The sequence below is a fragment of the Colletotrichum destructivum genome, chromosome 5 (assembly GCF_034447905.1).
Source record: "Colletotrichum destructivum chromosome 5, complete sequence".
Taxonomy (NCBI): Eukaryota; Fungi; Ascomycota; class Sordariomycetes; order Glomerellales; family Glomerellaceae; genus Colletotrichum; species Colletotrichum destructivum.
This window is the reverse complement of record NC_085900.1, coordinates 1,727,332-1,743,031: the sequence shown is the minus strand read 5'-3', so window position 1 is coordinate 1,743,031 and position 15,700 is coordinate 1,727,332. Positions and strand designations below refer to the sequence as shown.

Sequence of the window (15,700 nt, the reverse complement as noted above, 5' to 3'; positions counted from 1 at the left end):
CTGTGTTGTCGGTGAGCAAGCAATTTCGCGGTAGACGGGTGGAGAGCAAAGGTTGCTAGCAACGTTGGGCCAGTAAGATGTGCACCGAGCCATACCATAGGCGATGACGATGATGAATGGCGATGCTACGGCACGGCGTGTCTCGCAACACGTGCATCCTCAGCTTTGCTGGGTACTTGTGGAATCCTCCCTTGTCACTTGTCCGGCGGATGGGGATGCATGGGTATATGTCGCCCAATTAGGCTGCTACCTGCTACACAGTGATAGGGAGAGGGTGGTACATTGTATTGAGGCGGCGGCCGAGAATCGTCCCAACAAAGTTGACTAGGCTTGCCTCGGAATGGGCGTTTGTCGACGACGTTTGGACGGAAGAAGTGGTCGAGACAGCAAACACATCTTGGGCAGGACGTGAGCTGCTCATGGGATATCTGCGCGAATGGCTATTGGGCTCGGCCGGTTTCCATCTGTCAACGTGTCAAGTGAACGAGTAGGCAATCCAATGGAATGCAAATGGCATTCATCAAGCTGGGCCGGGGCTGGATAGTTGGTTGCAGAAGAATAGGCGACGGCGGATGGCTCCCAAGTGCCAGGGGCAAATGTCAGGCTGTAGCACCACCAGAGGCGTTGGGTCACACACCAAATTGTTCTAGAACGCCTTTTTCTGGGGACGTGGGGGGCGAGATCCCTGTTGGGGTTATTTTCGCAGTTTAACCCTTGCGCCTCGTCTGCGGTGTGACTGCCTGTTGCTTTTTACTGTTTACTGCAGCTGTAGCCTGTAGGCAGAAGCTCAGTGGTGAAGAGAAAAGTACATCAGGAGGGTCTGTTGTTCAGTGATATGTTGCGACCGTGAAGGAGACGAAGAAGGCGCGGTTATATCACCGACGGATGGCGTAGAGGAATTGATGCATGAATGAATGGATGGATGGGCGGAAATGGCTGAGACTGAATGTCGATGAGGTAGGTGTAACGGATCTCGGTCTAGATTTCGATGGACCTCAGTGCAGGTCCGATCTCAGTTGGTGATGATAGATTTGCCAATCTTGGAGGAAGCATATCCGTAGCATGAGGAGAACAGCGAGAAAAGCACATGCAGAAACAGGTGAGGGAGAGAGGTACTTGCCCAGTTGCCTTTGGAGGTGGAGTTGGAGGATGAGATGCGTGCAATATGAGATAAGCTCAGCCATCCGACGAAGATAAGCTACCTCCTACCTACCTACCTTAGACTAACGTCAGGTAACTTTGATGCTCTGGATAGTGAGGCCGTGTTGACGTCCAAGTCATACCTGAAAATGTGCACAACTAAGGAGGAGGAGGAGTCAAGAGTCAGGAATCAGCAGTCCGAAGCCGCCTGAGCTGGCTGGCTGGTTTCCTTATCTCTGAGCGCCACACCCGTCACTGTCACCGTGAACATCCCCGTTTGTTTGCCGTCTTGTCCACCTCCCGTTTTCTGTTTCTCCCGGGCCTGTAGCCTGACCAAGCTTCAGGACCTCTTCCTGTCGGTCCACTAAAGCTTAGACTCTGGGAGATTTCGCCTGCTGGGTCCGTCTCCACGAGGGTTCAATGGGAGGATAAGAACACACACCGCGTAAATAAATGGCCTCGCCTGCCTGCCTGCCCTGGGCCGGGCTTGCTTGACTGGCCGAGTGTCGATGCACTGGATTGCATTGCATTGTATTTCGTACTTGTCACCGGATCAAGAACTTGTATGCCCTGCACCTATGGGTGCCTCCCCCAAGCAGGTAAGTACCCGACCTTGCCTATCTAGGTAGATACCAAGATACATCAGGTACCTAATCTGGCCGCCGCCGCCAGCTCTGGAAATGGTCGGGACTCAAGACTCCAGACCAGACCTGAGTGCCTTCCAGGCCCCCGGGGGTCACAGTTCACAATCCTCCAACCCCAGTGCTTTTTGTGCTCGCCACGCTGTGATTGCGGCCCACGTTACCTCAGTACCTACCTTAGGTAGGCAGGCCAGGCCAGGTACCATAATTGGGCTCATAATGCCTAGTCTGAAAGCCCCTTTCCTCGATACCTCCCTACCCCATTTTGTCCCCTTCTCCACCCCCCATCCCCGGCGCTTTGCCTCTCTCTTCTGAGTCTTCTCTGCCTTCCTCAGGGCAATCGGGGTGCGGCGCGGGGCGGCATTTCAAGTCATCAAAGGTGAAATACCCTCCTCCCTGCCTTTCTTACCCTGTCATGTTCTACCTTCACACCCGGCTGGCTGGCTGGCTGGCTGCCCCTTCGGCCGTCCCCCAATTCCAATCTGAGTCTGCCGTTTTTTGTTTTTTTTCCCTCTCTCCTCGTGCGTGCTCCATCCACGCCATCTCCCCCTCATCATCCTCCTCCACCTGCCATCCGCCTTCCGGTCTTCCACATATGCTTCTTCTACATTCAACAACAACAATAACATAAACCTCCATGGGCTCCAGACCTGCCTCTCTTTTGCCACTCTCGCCTGTCAATCGGTTCGGTTCCGCCTCGGACACGAATCTGGTGGCCCTGACCACTTTTGTTCGCCAGGTCAAGCCTGCCGTCAAAGCTACCATTCAATAGGTGCTGCCCGCCATACGCGGCTTGCTTGCATTCTGTCCCCGGGTCTTTGACCTCATCTCACCTCACCTCACCTCACTTTACCTTACCTCGCCTCTCATCACCCACTCACTTCAGACTTCGACACAAGTCACCGACTGTACCTCGGCTTTCGTCTCTCACCATCTGTAACTTCTCAAGGTCGACATCCAGCTTCGTCTTTGAATTCGGCCCTCGTTCAGCGACATTCCTCCCGTAGCCACACGTCTCATTACTTTGTGTCACCACCGCTCCGCCGTTTCGCCTCGCTACCGTCCACATGTCGACAACCCGATTCCCCTGACCAACATCACCAATCCATAGACACGGCTATCCGGGCCCGGACAACCTGCAAGAGCCGAGTCCCGCCGCTTCGCTTCAGCTTGTCGCTCCGTCTCACACCTCGACCACGGACGGTTTCCATCACCGCCTAACTCAACCGAACGCACGCCTGCCATATGCCCGCAGTCGGCCGTAGACCGAGTGACCAACCCAATTTGCAGCTTTTTTTCTCACTTGCAGCAGCCATCCGTGCCTTGTTTCTGTCTAATGAGCCGATCCGCCCATCACGCAAACTTCCCACGGCGTCCAATCCACTTGTAGCGCGACCATGAACACATTTGTTCGGCTCAGGTAATTTTTCATCACGACTTACAAGATTGCCCACGACGGCGGGGCCATCTATGTCTTCCAGCCGTCTGTCTGGGAGCTCTCGACCTTTCTACCTTTCCGTATTCCGCCGTCTCTGCCGCTGGACATCCGTCTGGTCCCGGTAGACAATACATTCACTTCCGATGGATTTACCCAAGGGCTTTGTCAAGGATGACAGGCGTATCTATGAGGACGTGGCGTCACTCACGCAACCTCTTCCCTCAGAGTTCATCATAAGAATGTGGCGCCGTAAGTCGTACCCAGACCAGTACTCGGTCATTCGAGGCCTCGTCCCAACCCCCAAGTCTAATGTCGCACTGCAGTGTATACCACAACAAACCTCAAACTTGTTGATCCCACCGCACGCCGTCTAGAGAACCTCTGGTGGCATGTAATGGGCAGCGACAGGTGTAAGCTGAAAGCAGCTACAGTGGCCAAAATCTGGGAACACATTTCCTACGGCCCGACCTTCGTGCCTCTCAGAGGCTCACCAAACCGCTGGGAGGGTCCCTCGGTACTTTTTCACACCTTGCCTGACACCAGCTCTACTTATGCTGATTCCAATGCACAGACACCTCGATTCAACAGTCAGCACGAGTCTGATCCGCTTCTCAGTGCTCAGCAGATGAACCAGGATATAAAGATGATATCGGAACAGTCAGCTCTCAAGGAGCTCTCTGCTTCATCATCCCGGCCCCCGCCGCCGCATCCGATTCTTAAAAAAAACAGAGGGGATTCGAAATCCGGGCCCCGTCCAACTGCTCGTTTCGTATCGCCACATGAGTCTACCGATGAGGACTACAAAACCAGTGAGGGGACGTCGTCGGGTAGCACGGCTGCCAGTGGCTTGGAAATGCGCATCTCATCAGCAGCATCTCCAACGAAATCGAACAAAAAAAAGGCCTCAGTCCCAACCAAACGCTTTGTCGCCTCGGCCGCGAACAAGAGGAGACCGATTCTCCCAAGAAGAATGAGTTCGCAGTCTTCGACAGGTTCCGACGTCATGGTCAAGGAGACTGGTTCTGCAAACGGAACCAAACACGCTGGAACGTACAACGTGACGCCGGTTCATGCCGAACAGAGCGCCGCTCAGAGTGTTCTTGGTTCCCCAGGAATCGAAGCGCCCCCCAGCGCCAAAGCGTTAGGGAAAAGGCCTGTTAATCGATCCCTGCCAGAAACGCCAAACTTGTTGAAGTCGCCTCCTGCCGTTGAAGTACAGCAGAGACCGGCTGTTGTTCAGGCAGGTCGGCGAGCGCCCGCGCCCGCGCCGCTGAGCAAATCTATCGCCGAACGGCCTGGACACGAGGGAAGCAGGGCGAAGAATGAAGGCCCCAGGACACCCACAAGCATCTCAGCTGCATCGCCCTCGTTTTCATCACCACGGATCGGGTCTTTCTCATCTTCGCGCTCTGCGTTCTCGGCCCCACGCATGGAGCGAACAAGCTCCAATTCGGAAACGTATCGGCCGCGAGAGGTCAGTATAGGTCGCGGTTCTGCAAAAGGGCTGCTCTCGAGCGCTACGGCGAGCACGTCGAATATCGCGGCCATGGGTCACATCTCGATATCTGACGAACCAGACCGGCGTGCTTTGGAAGCCTTGGGAACCTTTCACGAGGAGCCAGGGGGTACCCCTCGGCGAACTTCATCGTCGTCACATTTCGCGCCTACCATGCCGAGCTCTACCCCCGACGTGCCGCTGGCCCGTACGAGAAGCCAGCTGACTCTGCTCCTGGAGCGAGAGAAAGAGCGCATTGGCGACAGGCAGAAACAGAGGCCGTAAGACGCATTGTCAACAGTGCCACTTTTCAGTTATCATATAATCAATCCATGTACTAATTCGCGGAGAACGAAACTGCATTGCAAGGGGCTTATGGAGTTCAGGGAAACACAAAAAATCGGGCTTATCCGACCACTTTTCTTTTCAAAGAGTTGGTCTTAACCAGCTGCCATGTTTGTTGTTTTCTATTTATTCTACTTTCTTCGGCTCAACGTAGTCGATGCCTGATTAGGGGTAGACGGGCGTATGCATTGCATGAGGCGTTCTCGTTATAGGCGATTGAAGGGCGCGTTGGGTGGGTGGCCCTGCAAGCATTGCACGGGAAATAGCGAGTTGCCCAACGTAAAAGATCAGCTCTGCATTCACATGCGTGCAAGAGGCGTGGCGAGGCCGTTGGAAGCGCCAGCTGACGTTGAACAGGCGATCCGCTCCTGGGTCAACAGTGCATGGCTGGCGGCCCAACCGATTCGATAGACACCTTGAACAAGAAACGCTATTGGTATTCGATAAGCCCATCGCCAGAATACATGCAACGTGCCACATTGTATTGCCAATGTGGTTGCAAAGACGAGTGCGTGTTGTCTCGGCTGAGACACGACAGGGGAAGAGCCTAGGTCCAGCAGAGATCTGAGCTGGTTTCTGAACTTGAATGACTGACTCGGAGGGTCCAAGAAATAAGGTCACGAAATACGGCCGCTACTACACGACAAGTATTGCTGGGAAGCTTGCAGATTGTCCCTCCCCCCTTCCCCGGTCTGACTCGTAGTAAGGAGGTAGGCGGCCCGGTCAAGCCTCTCAGACCGAGATAAGTGTAAGAGGAGAGAGGGGTGGCATAGTTTCGAGCGAGGGAGGGGCGGAGAGGGAGCGGGGAGAGGCAAAAAAAAAAAAAAAAAGGCAATGCGCAACTGGTCACGAGGTCCAATTTCTGCGACAAGGGAGTAGGGAAGGCGGAGCGCAAAGTCGAAGGCGATGCCCTCAGGACTGCAAGTCATTACGCAATCGAAAGAGGAACTCGGGGACCAAAAAAAGCCCATATCGAAACGGAGACCCGTGGATTCCTTTCTCCAGACCGGCCGGCCTCGACGCTCGCCCGTCCCGCGAGGCGAGGGTGTTCAAAGCCACCACATGCCCCCACGCCTTGGCCCCCTCCCCGACCTGCCATGTCGAGCGCGAGGGGCAACCAGTGGGATGGATGGGAAGGGAAGCTGTTTGAAGCTACCCTGGAGCTTGACCAGGGCCGCCCACTGCGGGGTAGGTACCAAAACGACATATCAAGCTTGCTGTGTATCCGTAAAGGGGGGTAGCTCACAGCTTCAAATCGTACTTTGGCTGGTTGATTACAGCCGTTGGAACCCGTCCGTCTGCTGACGTACTATTTACAGTTCCCCCCATGTCCAGCTAGAGATTGTATCCCCTTTCTCTCGTCCGAGAAAATAACTAGGTTCAGCTCCTCGTACAACTCGTCGTGATTGCAAATCGGCTTCGCAGCCTTGGTGCTGGGTTGTTGACTATCTTCTATCCAAAACCGTGAAAGCGTGGATAGTCAACAACCCCACCACGCATGGTCACACACACACACACACACACACACACACACACACACACACACACACACACACACACTAGTGGGATGGCGGCAACCACAATCATGATCCTGTTCTAACGAGTAGGATCATATGGGCAACTCAGTCTTCTCTTATCTTTTGGACAGTTCAGACAGTGGTAGGCAAGGCAGGGTATTCAATGTGCCGACAACACCCGTGTTGCAACGTCTCCATAGGCGGCTGGTGCTGACTTGCACTGGCGGCGATGAGGTTGATCTACAAGTTCCACAGTAGTACAGCCCCTTCAGCTGAGCTTGTTTTCTCCAGTTTGGCAACTCAGTCTCGTCATACTTGAGCTTCTGTATTCCTATACGCACTATGGATCAACTGGAGATGCGGCACGTACAAGACATCGGAGCCGCCATGCTGCCGCCGTCGCTTCGTGATATATCGTGATACCTGGTATGGTAGGATAAGGCTGTATCCAGCTGCCATGCACACCCTCTCCTCGCGCACCACCAAGCCCAAGACCATGGCTAGCACTCAGCCTGGGACGAGACAGCACTCGATAGATCATGTATGCGGTGAGGTGGGCTTCGGTACATGCTTGCTTTACCCTGCTGTTCGGCTCCTGTTCCCTCCCCAGCAAGTTTGCAATAAACCCGCCGCCGAGCAGGGCCCAGCACCCTCCTTCCCACCGGTGCCCGTCGCACAGCATGGTACAGCACGCATGCACCTCCCTCCATCCACATTTCACGCCTACCTCTCCCCCCTACCCGCCGACCGAAACGTTCAAGACGATCCGTGGGGCTTGACACGAGACAGTGAGGGGTCGGGCGGATGCCGGTGAGGTCGGGGCGCGCAACCAAAGGTGTGTGGGGGGGGGGGGGGGGGGGGGGGGGGGGCGCGGTGACCGCCAGGATAAAGTACATCATCGGGCAATCGATATTGGCCTCGTACGGCCTTCGCGATGCTGCGGGATCCGTCGCGCTACATGTTGGGGAGCCAGGCTCGATCGGTCCCGACCGGCGAGACTCGTCAGACCGGACGGCCGGAGCGGAAGCCACTTACAGAGCTAACCTCCCTTTCACGCATCGGTTCGGACCGGTCAATCGATTTTCGCGTAACTTGTGATATTAATGTTTGGTCATTGATTTGACTGCTAAGCAGATGCCGACGTCTATTTGTCTCCGAAGCAAAAACGCCCATCATTCTACCGATATGTAGCTTTTGTCGCCTTTTTCCCGACCGCTGGCCCCCTTCCCTCTTCCCAATATCAGTATGTAATCGGGCTGGTTTATGTAACGGTATATCCGCCATCGACGCGGAGATCCGCGCCCGTCACGTACTGAGAGGCGTCGGACAGGAGGAAGGTCACGGGGCCCATGAGGTCCTTGGGCTGCCCCATCTTGCCCTGGGGGATCAGGGAGGTCCACTTCTGCTTAAGGTCCGGGTTGTCGTCAAGGATCTTCTCGGTCCTGCAGACACGGGGGGTGGTAAGTAAGCAGCATTGGTAACCCACTTGGTAGCGACGCTGGGCACTTACAAAGCTGTGAGCATGTAGCCGGGGGAGATGCAGTTGACACGGATGCCGGCGTGGGCCCATTCGACGGCCAGGGAGGCGGCCAAGTGGCGGACGCCTGCCTTGGCGGCATTGTAAGGCCTGTGTTCAAAAAACGTCAGCTAGCCGTTACTCCCAAAAATCGTGGACAAAGGGCGGCGTACGCCTGCGGCTGGGGGATGTTGACGATGGAGCCAGACATGCTGCCGATGAAGACCATGCTGCCGGGCGACTTGCGCTCCATGAGATGCTTCGCGACGCCGATAGCGAAGAGGTAGGTGCCGTCGACGTTGACGCCCCAGAGCTTGCGCATGCGGTCAATGGGGTAGTTAACGGCGTCAAAATTCTCGGTGAAGCCAGCCGACGTAACAAGGTTATCGATCTTGCCGTGGGCGGCAAGGACCTCGGCGATGCAGGCCTCGACGGACGCGGGGTCCGAGACGTCCGCGTGGTGAGCAGTCACCTTGGGGGCTCTGTGATGCATGGTCAGTATTCGAAAAAAATGCGTCGTCTCGGTAGGAGTCCCGCTAAGTCGGTCGCCGAGCGTACCTCGTTGCTTCGGGGTTCTCTCTCTTGAACGCCTCGATCAGGTTCTTGGCCTGGAGCTCCGCCTCTTCCTCTGTCTGGGCGTCAGCGCGGCGCACTTGGAGGAATGCGCAACGATAACTAGGGGTGAAGGAGAACAAGACTCACTGTTCAGATCGACAATGGCGAGATCACTGCCCGAGTAGACCATGCCCTGGCCCATGACCAAGCCCAGACCGCGAGCACCGCCAGTCACGACGCCGACATTTCCCTCAAGGGAGAAGGAAGCAAGCGTGGGCTTGCCAATGCCACCGCCGTGGCCGCGGACGGGCTGGCTAGAGGGGAGCTCGTGGTCCTCGGGGTACTCGACCGTGACGTCGGGATCGGTTCTCGAGTATTGGCCGGGATGGGGCTTTTCTCTGACGTTGGCGCTGCCGCTGATTGACCTCAACTGATGTTGATGTTGGATCCTGGCGGCCGCGATGCCTGCCTGGGAGGAAGTTTGGGAGGATTTGGCGCGGACATGGGCATGCTGGGTGATGGGACGGACTGTCCGCGCGAGACGGGCGCTGAAGGGGCGGAACATTGCGACTGTCTGTTGCGTGCGTTGCCTACCTAAGCAGAGTGCGCTGTAAGTGAATGTGGTCGTTGTCGTCCTGAGGATTAAACGACAAAATGCCGATTGATCCAATGTTCCCAGCCGAAAAAATGATAACCGGCAACCCGCTCCCTTTGGCCTTTGGGGACCGTTTAGTTTTTGCAATGGGAGGCGGGCGGGATGATGTCACTAGCTAGAGCTAGGCCAGGCCGTTTTGCTGGGCGGCGACTTGGACAGGCCGAGATGAAGCTAGCTGTCTCTGGCAGGGCAGGACTGACGATCAGTCCTGGCAGATTCACGGCACAGCACACAGGTCGAATGAAGCAACGATGTAAGGAGCTCCAGCGGGGTTGATGACGTGGGATGAGCAGAGGAGAGGCAAGTGATAGCTCCTGATCGTCTCGTTGTGAGTCTGTATCGGGAAATGCGTCGTATCCGGGGGAGAGGGGTGGTTCGTTGGTTCTAGGGGAGAGGGATGTATACCGAGAGCGGAAGAGAGAGACAGAGAAAGATAGACCTGGAAGAGAGACCGATGGAAGCTTGGAGAAAGAGGGGGGAAGAGAGCAATAAGAGCTTCGTTTATGGACAGCTCAGTGAGGTTTAGGTAAGACGGCCCGGCCGTGTCGGAGAATCGATGGGTGGTGGGAACCGGTCAATTGGCAAGGAAGAACGTGGAAAAAGGATCACGATACCCGGGCACAAGGCATTCGGGCAATGGGCATGCGGACGCGTCTCCTCACCTTTGAGGTGGAAGATCACCGTCTCGACCGTCGAGTCGCAGAGTCTCGACCGTCACGTTGCAGGTCGCACTGCTCCCCCCTCCCCTTCCGCTGTCGGTGGCAGTCGCACTGCCTCGCGGGGAGCTGCCCCGGAGCTGGGCTGGAGCCCGAGCGGACTTGCTGCCGCCCACTGCCCACACTAGAACCACAACCCCGGCGCGGGGGTGGGCGTGAGTTGGAGCACCCACGGTGGGTAAAACTACCGAGGCGCTTAGGGGTAGCACCCGCTGTGAATATTGCCGGGATGCCCGGCTCGAAAAGAGAGACACGTCGGGCGCCTGATGCGCTTTTCTTCTCCAATGTAGATGCCCAATTTGATAACATGCTCGATAAGTCGACCAAGTCACCAAGTTTGCAGACTTACATGGGTCTTTTTGGTTGCGCGGCACAACCGCAGAAACCCCCTTAAACCCCTGGTCAACGGCTCCTTGCCGGTGCTTGGAGGAGGCAAAACATTGGGCACCTTTCCCTTCTATCCCCACATTTACCCCAATTTTTCTTGCACGGGATGGGATGGAGGTTCTAGAATGCCATGAGATATGAGAGGGTGGAGGGAGCCGGGGTCTGGCCTTTCTGTCTCGACTCTCTTGGCGAGGACCAGCAAGTTACCTCCGGCTCGGAGGGCAGCCGGATGGCTATGACTGTGCCCAACATTTCTGTTGCTCTCTCCCAGGTATCCATACCTAGGCAATGCATGTCCGGAGACGCATCCTGCCATCTCCCATCCCATCTCGCGTCCACACCATCACATCACGCTATATGTCACGTTGATTGGGATGGCCATCCTGTTGGCTCGCCCGTCATTTTGTTTACCCACTTCTTTGTCTATCCTATTCACGAACACGAGGCACGAGGCTTAGAAAGGAGGGCGGCTGACTGAACGGGCAATCAGTGCTGTGGCTCCCATGCCACTCACCATCCACCTTGCCCTGTGTGCCTGTCCTCCTCGTTGAGGCACCCCGGGGTCCCGGGACACGCGAGACACACGTCGGGCCACTTGAACGGTGCCGGCTCGGGATTGCCGAATTCGCCCATCCGCTTGCACCTGCCGTTGTCGTCGCGACCTGCGGTTCTGGAAGCGCATCCCCAACAGAGCCTTCTACTCGCATCCTCGTCACTCCGCCATCTCGTTCCCTTTCACATCAGGAACATAGCGGTTCTAGCTTTACCCGCCACGTGCGTCCTCCTTCAACAACCGTGTCTCTCCTCTGCTATCTGCTTCGGCATTGACCTTCATGCTGCAGAACGCCGGCTCGGTCAAGGGCTACAAGCCCTCTTCGCCATCCGAAAATAGTAAATGTCCTGGAATCGCTAGAGGCCGGCGTAGTGTTTTGTGAATCCTTCTGGACCGAGCTGCAGAGTCCGCTTTGCCCCCGAATGATGGCTCGATTAACCGGCCTGACAGAGTCAAATTTGATCTCTCTGCCAAGAAGGCGAACAGGGCTCAATCAATCCCACTTGTGAGCTAGACTCTTATATTAGTAACGCGAACGAACTTGGGAGCATAAAAGAATATTGTAATATCAGCTCGTATTCTTGGATGACCCTATCGCGGTTGAATTCGAGCATGCCGATGATGATGACAATGATCAGTCAGACAGCACGTGTGCAGTACGAGCGTTCTATCTCTACTTCAGACTGAAGTTGTCAGAAGAGTTGACTCAACATACGCGTGGAAGCATAGGGGTCAAGGTTGGAATGCAGAGGTTTTCCGAAAGAGCTCCCTGAATAGTGTTACTAACATGTGATGGCCCCTGGCTACGAGGTTTCACCCAAGGCTTCCCATCACTTAGAATTTATAACCTTTACATTCTGGGGGAAAATACCGCAGATTTTTCTTCGCCTATTCAATAGTCTACTTCGGGTTCGCCGGAATACCTATTCTCTTCGGCCTGTTTTTTCATCATCATGCAAGATGCGCATATTCCTTGTTGAACGCCCTTCCAATAACCATTCTCCGGATTTCCGACGTGCCGGCCCCAATTTCGTAAAGTTTTGCGCTAAGAGCTTGTCAGTACAAAGTCTTCGCGAAGCGATGTTGCCGGATCTCACTCACTCTCTCAAAAGTCTGGAAGCGGGCATCTCTTCCACGTATCCCATGCCACCGAGAAGCTGAATGCTGTCCAGGGTGCACTCTGTCGCCCTTTCGGCAGCATACAGGATGGCACCGGCGCAGTCCTGTGTCCGGATCGACCCCTCCTCATCGACAGCCTTGGCTGTAGCGTAGGTGTAGGCACGAGACGCCTGGAGCTTCGTATACATGTCCGCCAGCTTGCCCTGGATAAATTGGTTCTGGGCGATGGGGATGCCAAATTGCTTCCGCTGGTGGGTGAATGGCAAAGCCACGTCCAGCGCAGCTTGCATGATGCCCAGCGGCCCAGCGCTGAGGACGAGACGTTCGAGGTCCAGCCCCTCCATCAACACCCGCACACCACCGTTGATCTTGCCAAGGACGTTCTCCTGGGGCACAAATACGGAATCAAAGTTGAGCTCGCCGGTATTGCTGCCTCGCATGCCCATCTTGTCCAGCTTTCTCGCGCAGCTGAAGCCCTTGGTCTTCGTCTCGACGATGAATGCCGTGACGCCCTTGGAGCCTTTGTCGGGCTCCGTCTTGGCGTAGACGACGATGAGGTCGGCATCCGGGCCGTTGGTGATCCACATCTTGGAGCCGTTCAGGACGTAGCCGCCGTCGACGGCTGTCGCCGTCGTCCTCATGCTCACGACATCGCTGCCGGCCCCGGACTCGGACATTGCCAGCGCACCGACGCTCGTGCCGGCAATCAGCCCGGGGAGGTACTTCTGCTTCTGTTCCGGAGAACCGTTGAGCTGGAGCTGGTTGACACACAGTTGGGAATGCGCGGCATAGCTGAGACCAATTGAGCCAGAGGCACGCGAGATCTCCTCCATGACGACACAGTGCGCCTGGTAACCCATGGCCAGACCACCGACGTCTTCGTCAGCTGTCATACCTAGGAACCCAGCCTCGCCGAGCTTTTGCCACATCTCATTGGGGAACGCATTGCTCTTGTCCGTGTTCGCAGCGACCTCCTCCGTGATCTCGCGCCTTGTAAAGTCCTGCACGCGCTCGCGCAGCTCGGTAAGGTCGGCTTGTGACGGCGCCTCAAATCCCTTGGGATGCTTGGAAGAGTGGTGTCGGGTCTGGAGGGCGGGGGCCGCAAGGGGTCGCAATTGACGCGCCGGTCGCGCCAACGATCTGAACGCCCGAACGCTTGACATGACTGTGGTATTGAATAGACTGGAATGAAGAGTTGAACAGAGGAGAAAATAGAAAGTGTCCTTTCAAAACTCTCTCCGTTGTTGATGATCCAAGTTACCCTGGCTTGATGCCGAGCTGAGGTCCAACCGGGACAAGAGGACATTCGGCTAGGGGCGGTTTGCTGCGGGCCGAGGTGAGCCATTGGAACGTCACTAGAACGGTATCCCGTCAGCAAGCGAGCGGCCCTTGAACCTTCTCCTTCCCGTCTTCAAGGGCTTCGTCGGCAAATGTAGTCCAGTCTTCTTCATTGCCCCCAGCTGCTGCATCCGTTGGCAACATCTTCGCATACGTCCAACAATGTCTTTCTCACGGTCGTCGAAGGATGTCTTGCTCCTGTCGCTTCAATTGACACGGCCGGGATTCAGAGCACCCCGCCTCCCGCGTTCCGCCCGCACCGTTGCAACCTTTACGCCGCCGCACCAAGCCAACGCCATCTCCCGAATCCAGACCAATGTTGACCCAACGTCCGAGGAGTTTAAGGAGAACGAGCGGCACATGGGCGAGGTCATGAAGAAGATGCAGGACCTGACACGAAAGGTACACCTCGGGGGCTCGGCCAAGGCGAGGGAAAAGCATCTTGCAAGGAAGAAGATGCTGCCGCGCGATCGAGTCACCGCGTTGATCGACCCCGGCACGACCTTTTTGGAGCTTTCACCTCTGGCCGCTCATGAGTTATACCCGGAGGCTGACGTTCCCGCGGGAGGCATCATCACCGGCGTCGGTGTTGTCGAGGGCGTAACGTGTGTGATCGTTGCCAACGACAGCACAGTTAAGGGCGGAACCTACTATCCCATTACGGTCAAGAAGCATTTGAGGGCACAAGCTGTGGCCCAGGAGAACAAGCTGCCGTAAGGAATCCCGAGTTGCTCTCGATGGAAAGTCACTGACGCACAGATAGCTGCATCTACATGGTTGACAGTGGCGGTGCCAACCTTCCCCATCAAGCCGACGTGTTCCCGGATCGTGATCATTTCGGACGCATCTTCTACAACCAGGCAAGGATGAGCTCCATGGGGATTCCCCAGATTTCGGTGGTTATGGGTCCGTGCACTGCGGGTGGTGCCTACGTCCCCGCAATGAGTGACGAGAGCATCATTGTTGAGAACCAGGGCCATATTTTCCTTGCCGGCCCGCCATTGGTGAAGGCTGCTACCGGCGAGGTGATTAGTGCTGAAGAGTTGGGCGGCGGCAAGATGCACTCTTCCGTTTCGGGCGTGACGGACTACTTGGCAGTCGACGACGCTCATGCTATTACTCTTGCCAGGCGGAGCATCAGCAACCTGAACTGGCCTACGAAGTCACCTTCAACAGCAGCGCCTGTGCAGAACTACGCGGAGCCTCTTTACTCACCGGACGAGCTCCTCGGCATTGCCAGCACGAATCTGCGGAAGCCACTCCCCATCAAGGAGGTCATTGCTCGCATCGTTGACGGGTCCGAGTTCTCAGAGTTCAAGCGTGACTTCGGTACAACCCTGGTCACTGGATTTGCCCACATCCATGGCTACAAGGTTGGCATCGTCGCCAATGATGGCATCTTGTTTGCCGAATCCTCCGTGAAGGGCGCTCATTTCATTGAGCTTTGCGCCCAGCGGGGTATCCCATTGGTGTTCCTCCAGAACATCTCAGGCTTCATGGTTGGTTCCGCCGCTGAGCGTGGTGGCATCGCCAAACACGGCGCGAAGCTTGTCACTGCTGTTGCTTGTGCCGATGTTCCCAAGTTTACTGTTGTTGTCGGCGGTAGCTATGGCGCTGGCAACTATGGCATGTGCGGTCGAGCCTATAGCCCCCGTTTCCTGTGGATGTGGCCAAACTCGCGCATAGGTGTCATGGGCGGCGAGCAGCTGGCTGCAGTGATGGAAACTGTCGGCAAGGCCGACCCTGAGCTGAAGGAGAGGATAGAGCGGGAAAGCGACGCAACTTATTCGTCGGCTAGATTATGGGTCAGTCACTGGGTATTTAACCTCATGCGATGCTTGCTAATACTGCTTGTAGGACGACGGCATAATCCCCCCTCAGCATACCCGACAATACTTGGGCTTGGGACTGAGAGCGGCAATGTCAGGTCGGAATGAGGTCAAGGCTGGTGATACCAAGTTTGGGGTTTTCAGAATGTAAAGTGCTTAAATTCGTGTGTTTGAGAAGAAAAAGGCGTAAAAGAAACCACGTCCTCAAGAATTTTGGTTTGCCTCTCCGCGACTGCAAGCAATCAAGCATCGGTCTGAGTGGAAGTAAATACATATATGGTATATGGAAGTCGAACAGATATCAAACGACCACGCCCGGCCCATGGGCCCACTGGCCACAGAAGCCGGTATTTCATCAAGACTTGTTGACTGGTTCCCATTTTCATTCGGGACTCCTTACATGCATTCTCGCCGCTGCTACCTGGTGCCGCAATAGAGGACCTTGTTCGCGCCTCT

General features: G+C 55.8%; 4 protein-coding genes across 4 annotated transcripts; 2 read left to right on the top strand and 2 right to left on the bottom strand.

The window, feature by feature from the left end:
- Positions 1 to 2,138: 2,138 nt before the first annotated feature.
- Positions 2,139 to 4,999, top strand: CDEST_08114 (Putative nitrogen regulatory protein areA, GATA; the record flags this gene model as incomplete). Its single annotated transcript, XM_062924273.1, has 2 exons — positions 2,139 to 3,468; positions 3,543 to 4,999. The coding sequence occupies exons 1-2, from the start codon at positions 3,363 to 3,365 to the stop codon at positions 4,997 to 4,999; spliced, it is 1,563 nt and encodes a 520-aa protein (XP_062780324.1). The 5' UTR covers positions 2,139 to 3,362.
- A 2,669-nt stretch (positions 5,000 to 7,668) lies between these two features.
- Positions 7,669 to 9,943, bottom strand: CDEST_08113 (Putative short-chain dehydrogenase/reductase SDR, NAD(P)-binding domain superfamily). The gene is made up of 5 exons (XM_062924272.1): positions 8,795 to 9,943; positions 8,651 to 8,720; positions 8,266 to 8,574; positions 8,087 to 8,203; positions 7,669 to 8,018 (listed from the first exon to the last, which is right to left on the bottom strand). Exons 1-5 carry the CDS (start codon positions 9,210 to 9,212, stop codon positions 7,838 to 7,840), a joined length of 1,095 nt encoding a protein of 364 aa, XP_062780323.1. The 5' UTR covers positions 9,213 to 9,943; the 3' UTR covers positions 7,669 to 7,837.
- A 1,873-nt stretch (positions 9,944 to 11,816) lies between these two features.
- Positions 11,817 to 13,324, bottom strand: CDEST_08112 (Putative acyl-CoA dehydrogenase, acyl-CoA oxidase/dehydrogenase, middle domain-containing protein). The gene is made up of 2 exons (XM_062924271.1): positions 12,060 to 13,324; positions 11,817 to 12,003 (listed from the first exon to the last, which is right to left on the bottom strand). The coding sequence occupies exons 1-2, from the start codon at positions 13,238 to 13,240 to the stop codon at positions 11,910 to 11,912; spliced, it is 1,275 nt and encodes a 424-aa protein (XP_062780322.1). The 5' UTR covers positions 13,241 to 13,324; the 3' UTR covers positions 11,817 to 11,909.
- Positions 13,325 to 13,490: 166 nt separating this feature from the next.
- On the top strand, positions 13,491 to 15,561 carry CDEST_08111 (Putative acetyl-coenzyme A carboxyltransferase, ClpP/crotonase-like domain superfamily). Its single transcript, XM_062924270.1, has 3 exons — positions 13,491 to 14,128; positions 14,179 to 15,220; positions 15,273 to 15,561. Exons 1-3 carry the CDS (start codon positions 13,578 to 13,580, stop codon positions 15,393 to 15,395), a joined length of 1,716 nt encoding a protein of 571 aa, XP_062780321.1. The 5' UTR covers positions 13,491 to 13,577; the 3' UTR covers positions 15,396 to 15,561.
- The last annotated feature ends 139 nt before the right edge of the window (positions 15,562 to 15,700 follow it).

Bases quoted from the DNA above. Each gene is read 5' to 3' on its own strand.
- CDEST_08113 (XM_062924272.1), bottom strand. From the start codon at position 9,212: ATGTTCCGCCCCTTCAGCGCCCGTCTCGCGCGGACAGTCCGTCCCATC. The intron at 8,575-8,650 runs GTACGCTCGGCG...CATGCATCACAG, and splicing joins GAGAACCCCGAAGCAACGAG to AGCCCCCAAGGTGACTGCTC. The intron at 8,019-8,086 runs GTAAGTGCCCAG...CCGTGTCTGCAG, and splicing joins GGCTACATGCTCACAGCTTT to GACCGAGAAGATCCTTGACG.
- CDEST_08112 (XM_062924271.1), bottom strand. From the start codon at position 13,240: ATGTCAAGCGTTCGGGCGTTCAGATCGTTGGCGCGACCGGCGCGTCAA. The intron at 12,004-12,059 runs GTGAGTGAGATC...ACAAGCTCTTAG, and splicing joins GCTTCCAGACTTTTGAGAGA to CGCAAAACTTTACGAAATTG.
- CDEST_08111 (XM_062924270.1), top strand. From the start codon at position 13,578: ATGTCTTTCTCACGGTCGTCGAAGGATGTCTTGCTCCTGTCGCTTCAA. The intron at 14,129-14,178 runs GTAAGGAATCCC...ACGCACAGATAG, and splicing joins GCCCAGGAGAACAAGCTGCC to CTGCATCTACATGGTTGACA. The intron at 15,221-15,272 runs GTCAGTCACTGG...TACTGCTTGTAG, and splicing joins ATTCGTCGGCTAGATTATGG to GACGACGGCATAATCCCCCC.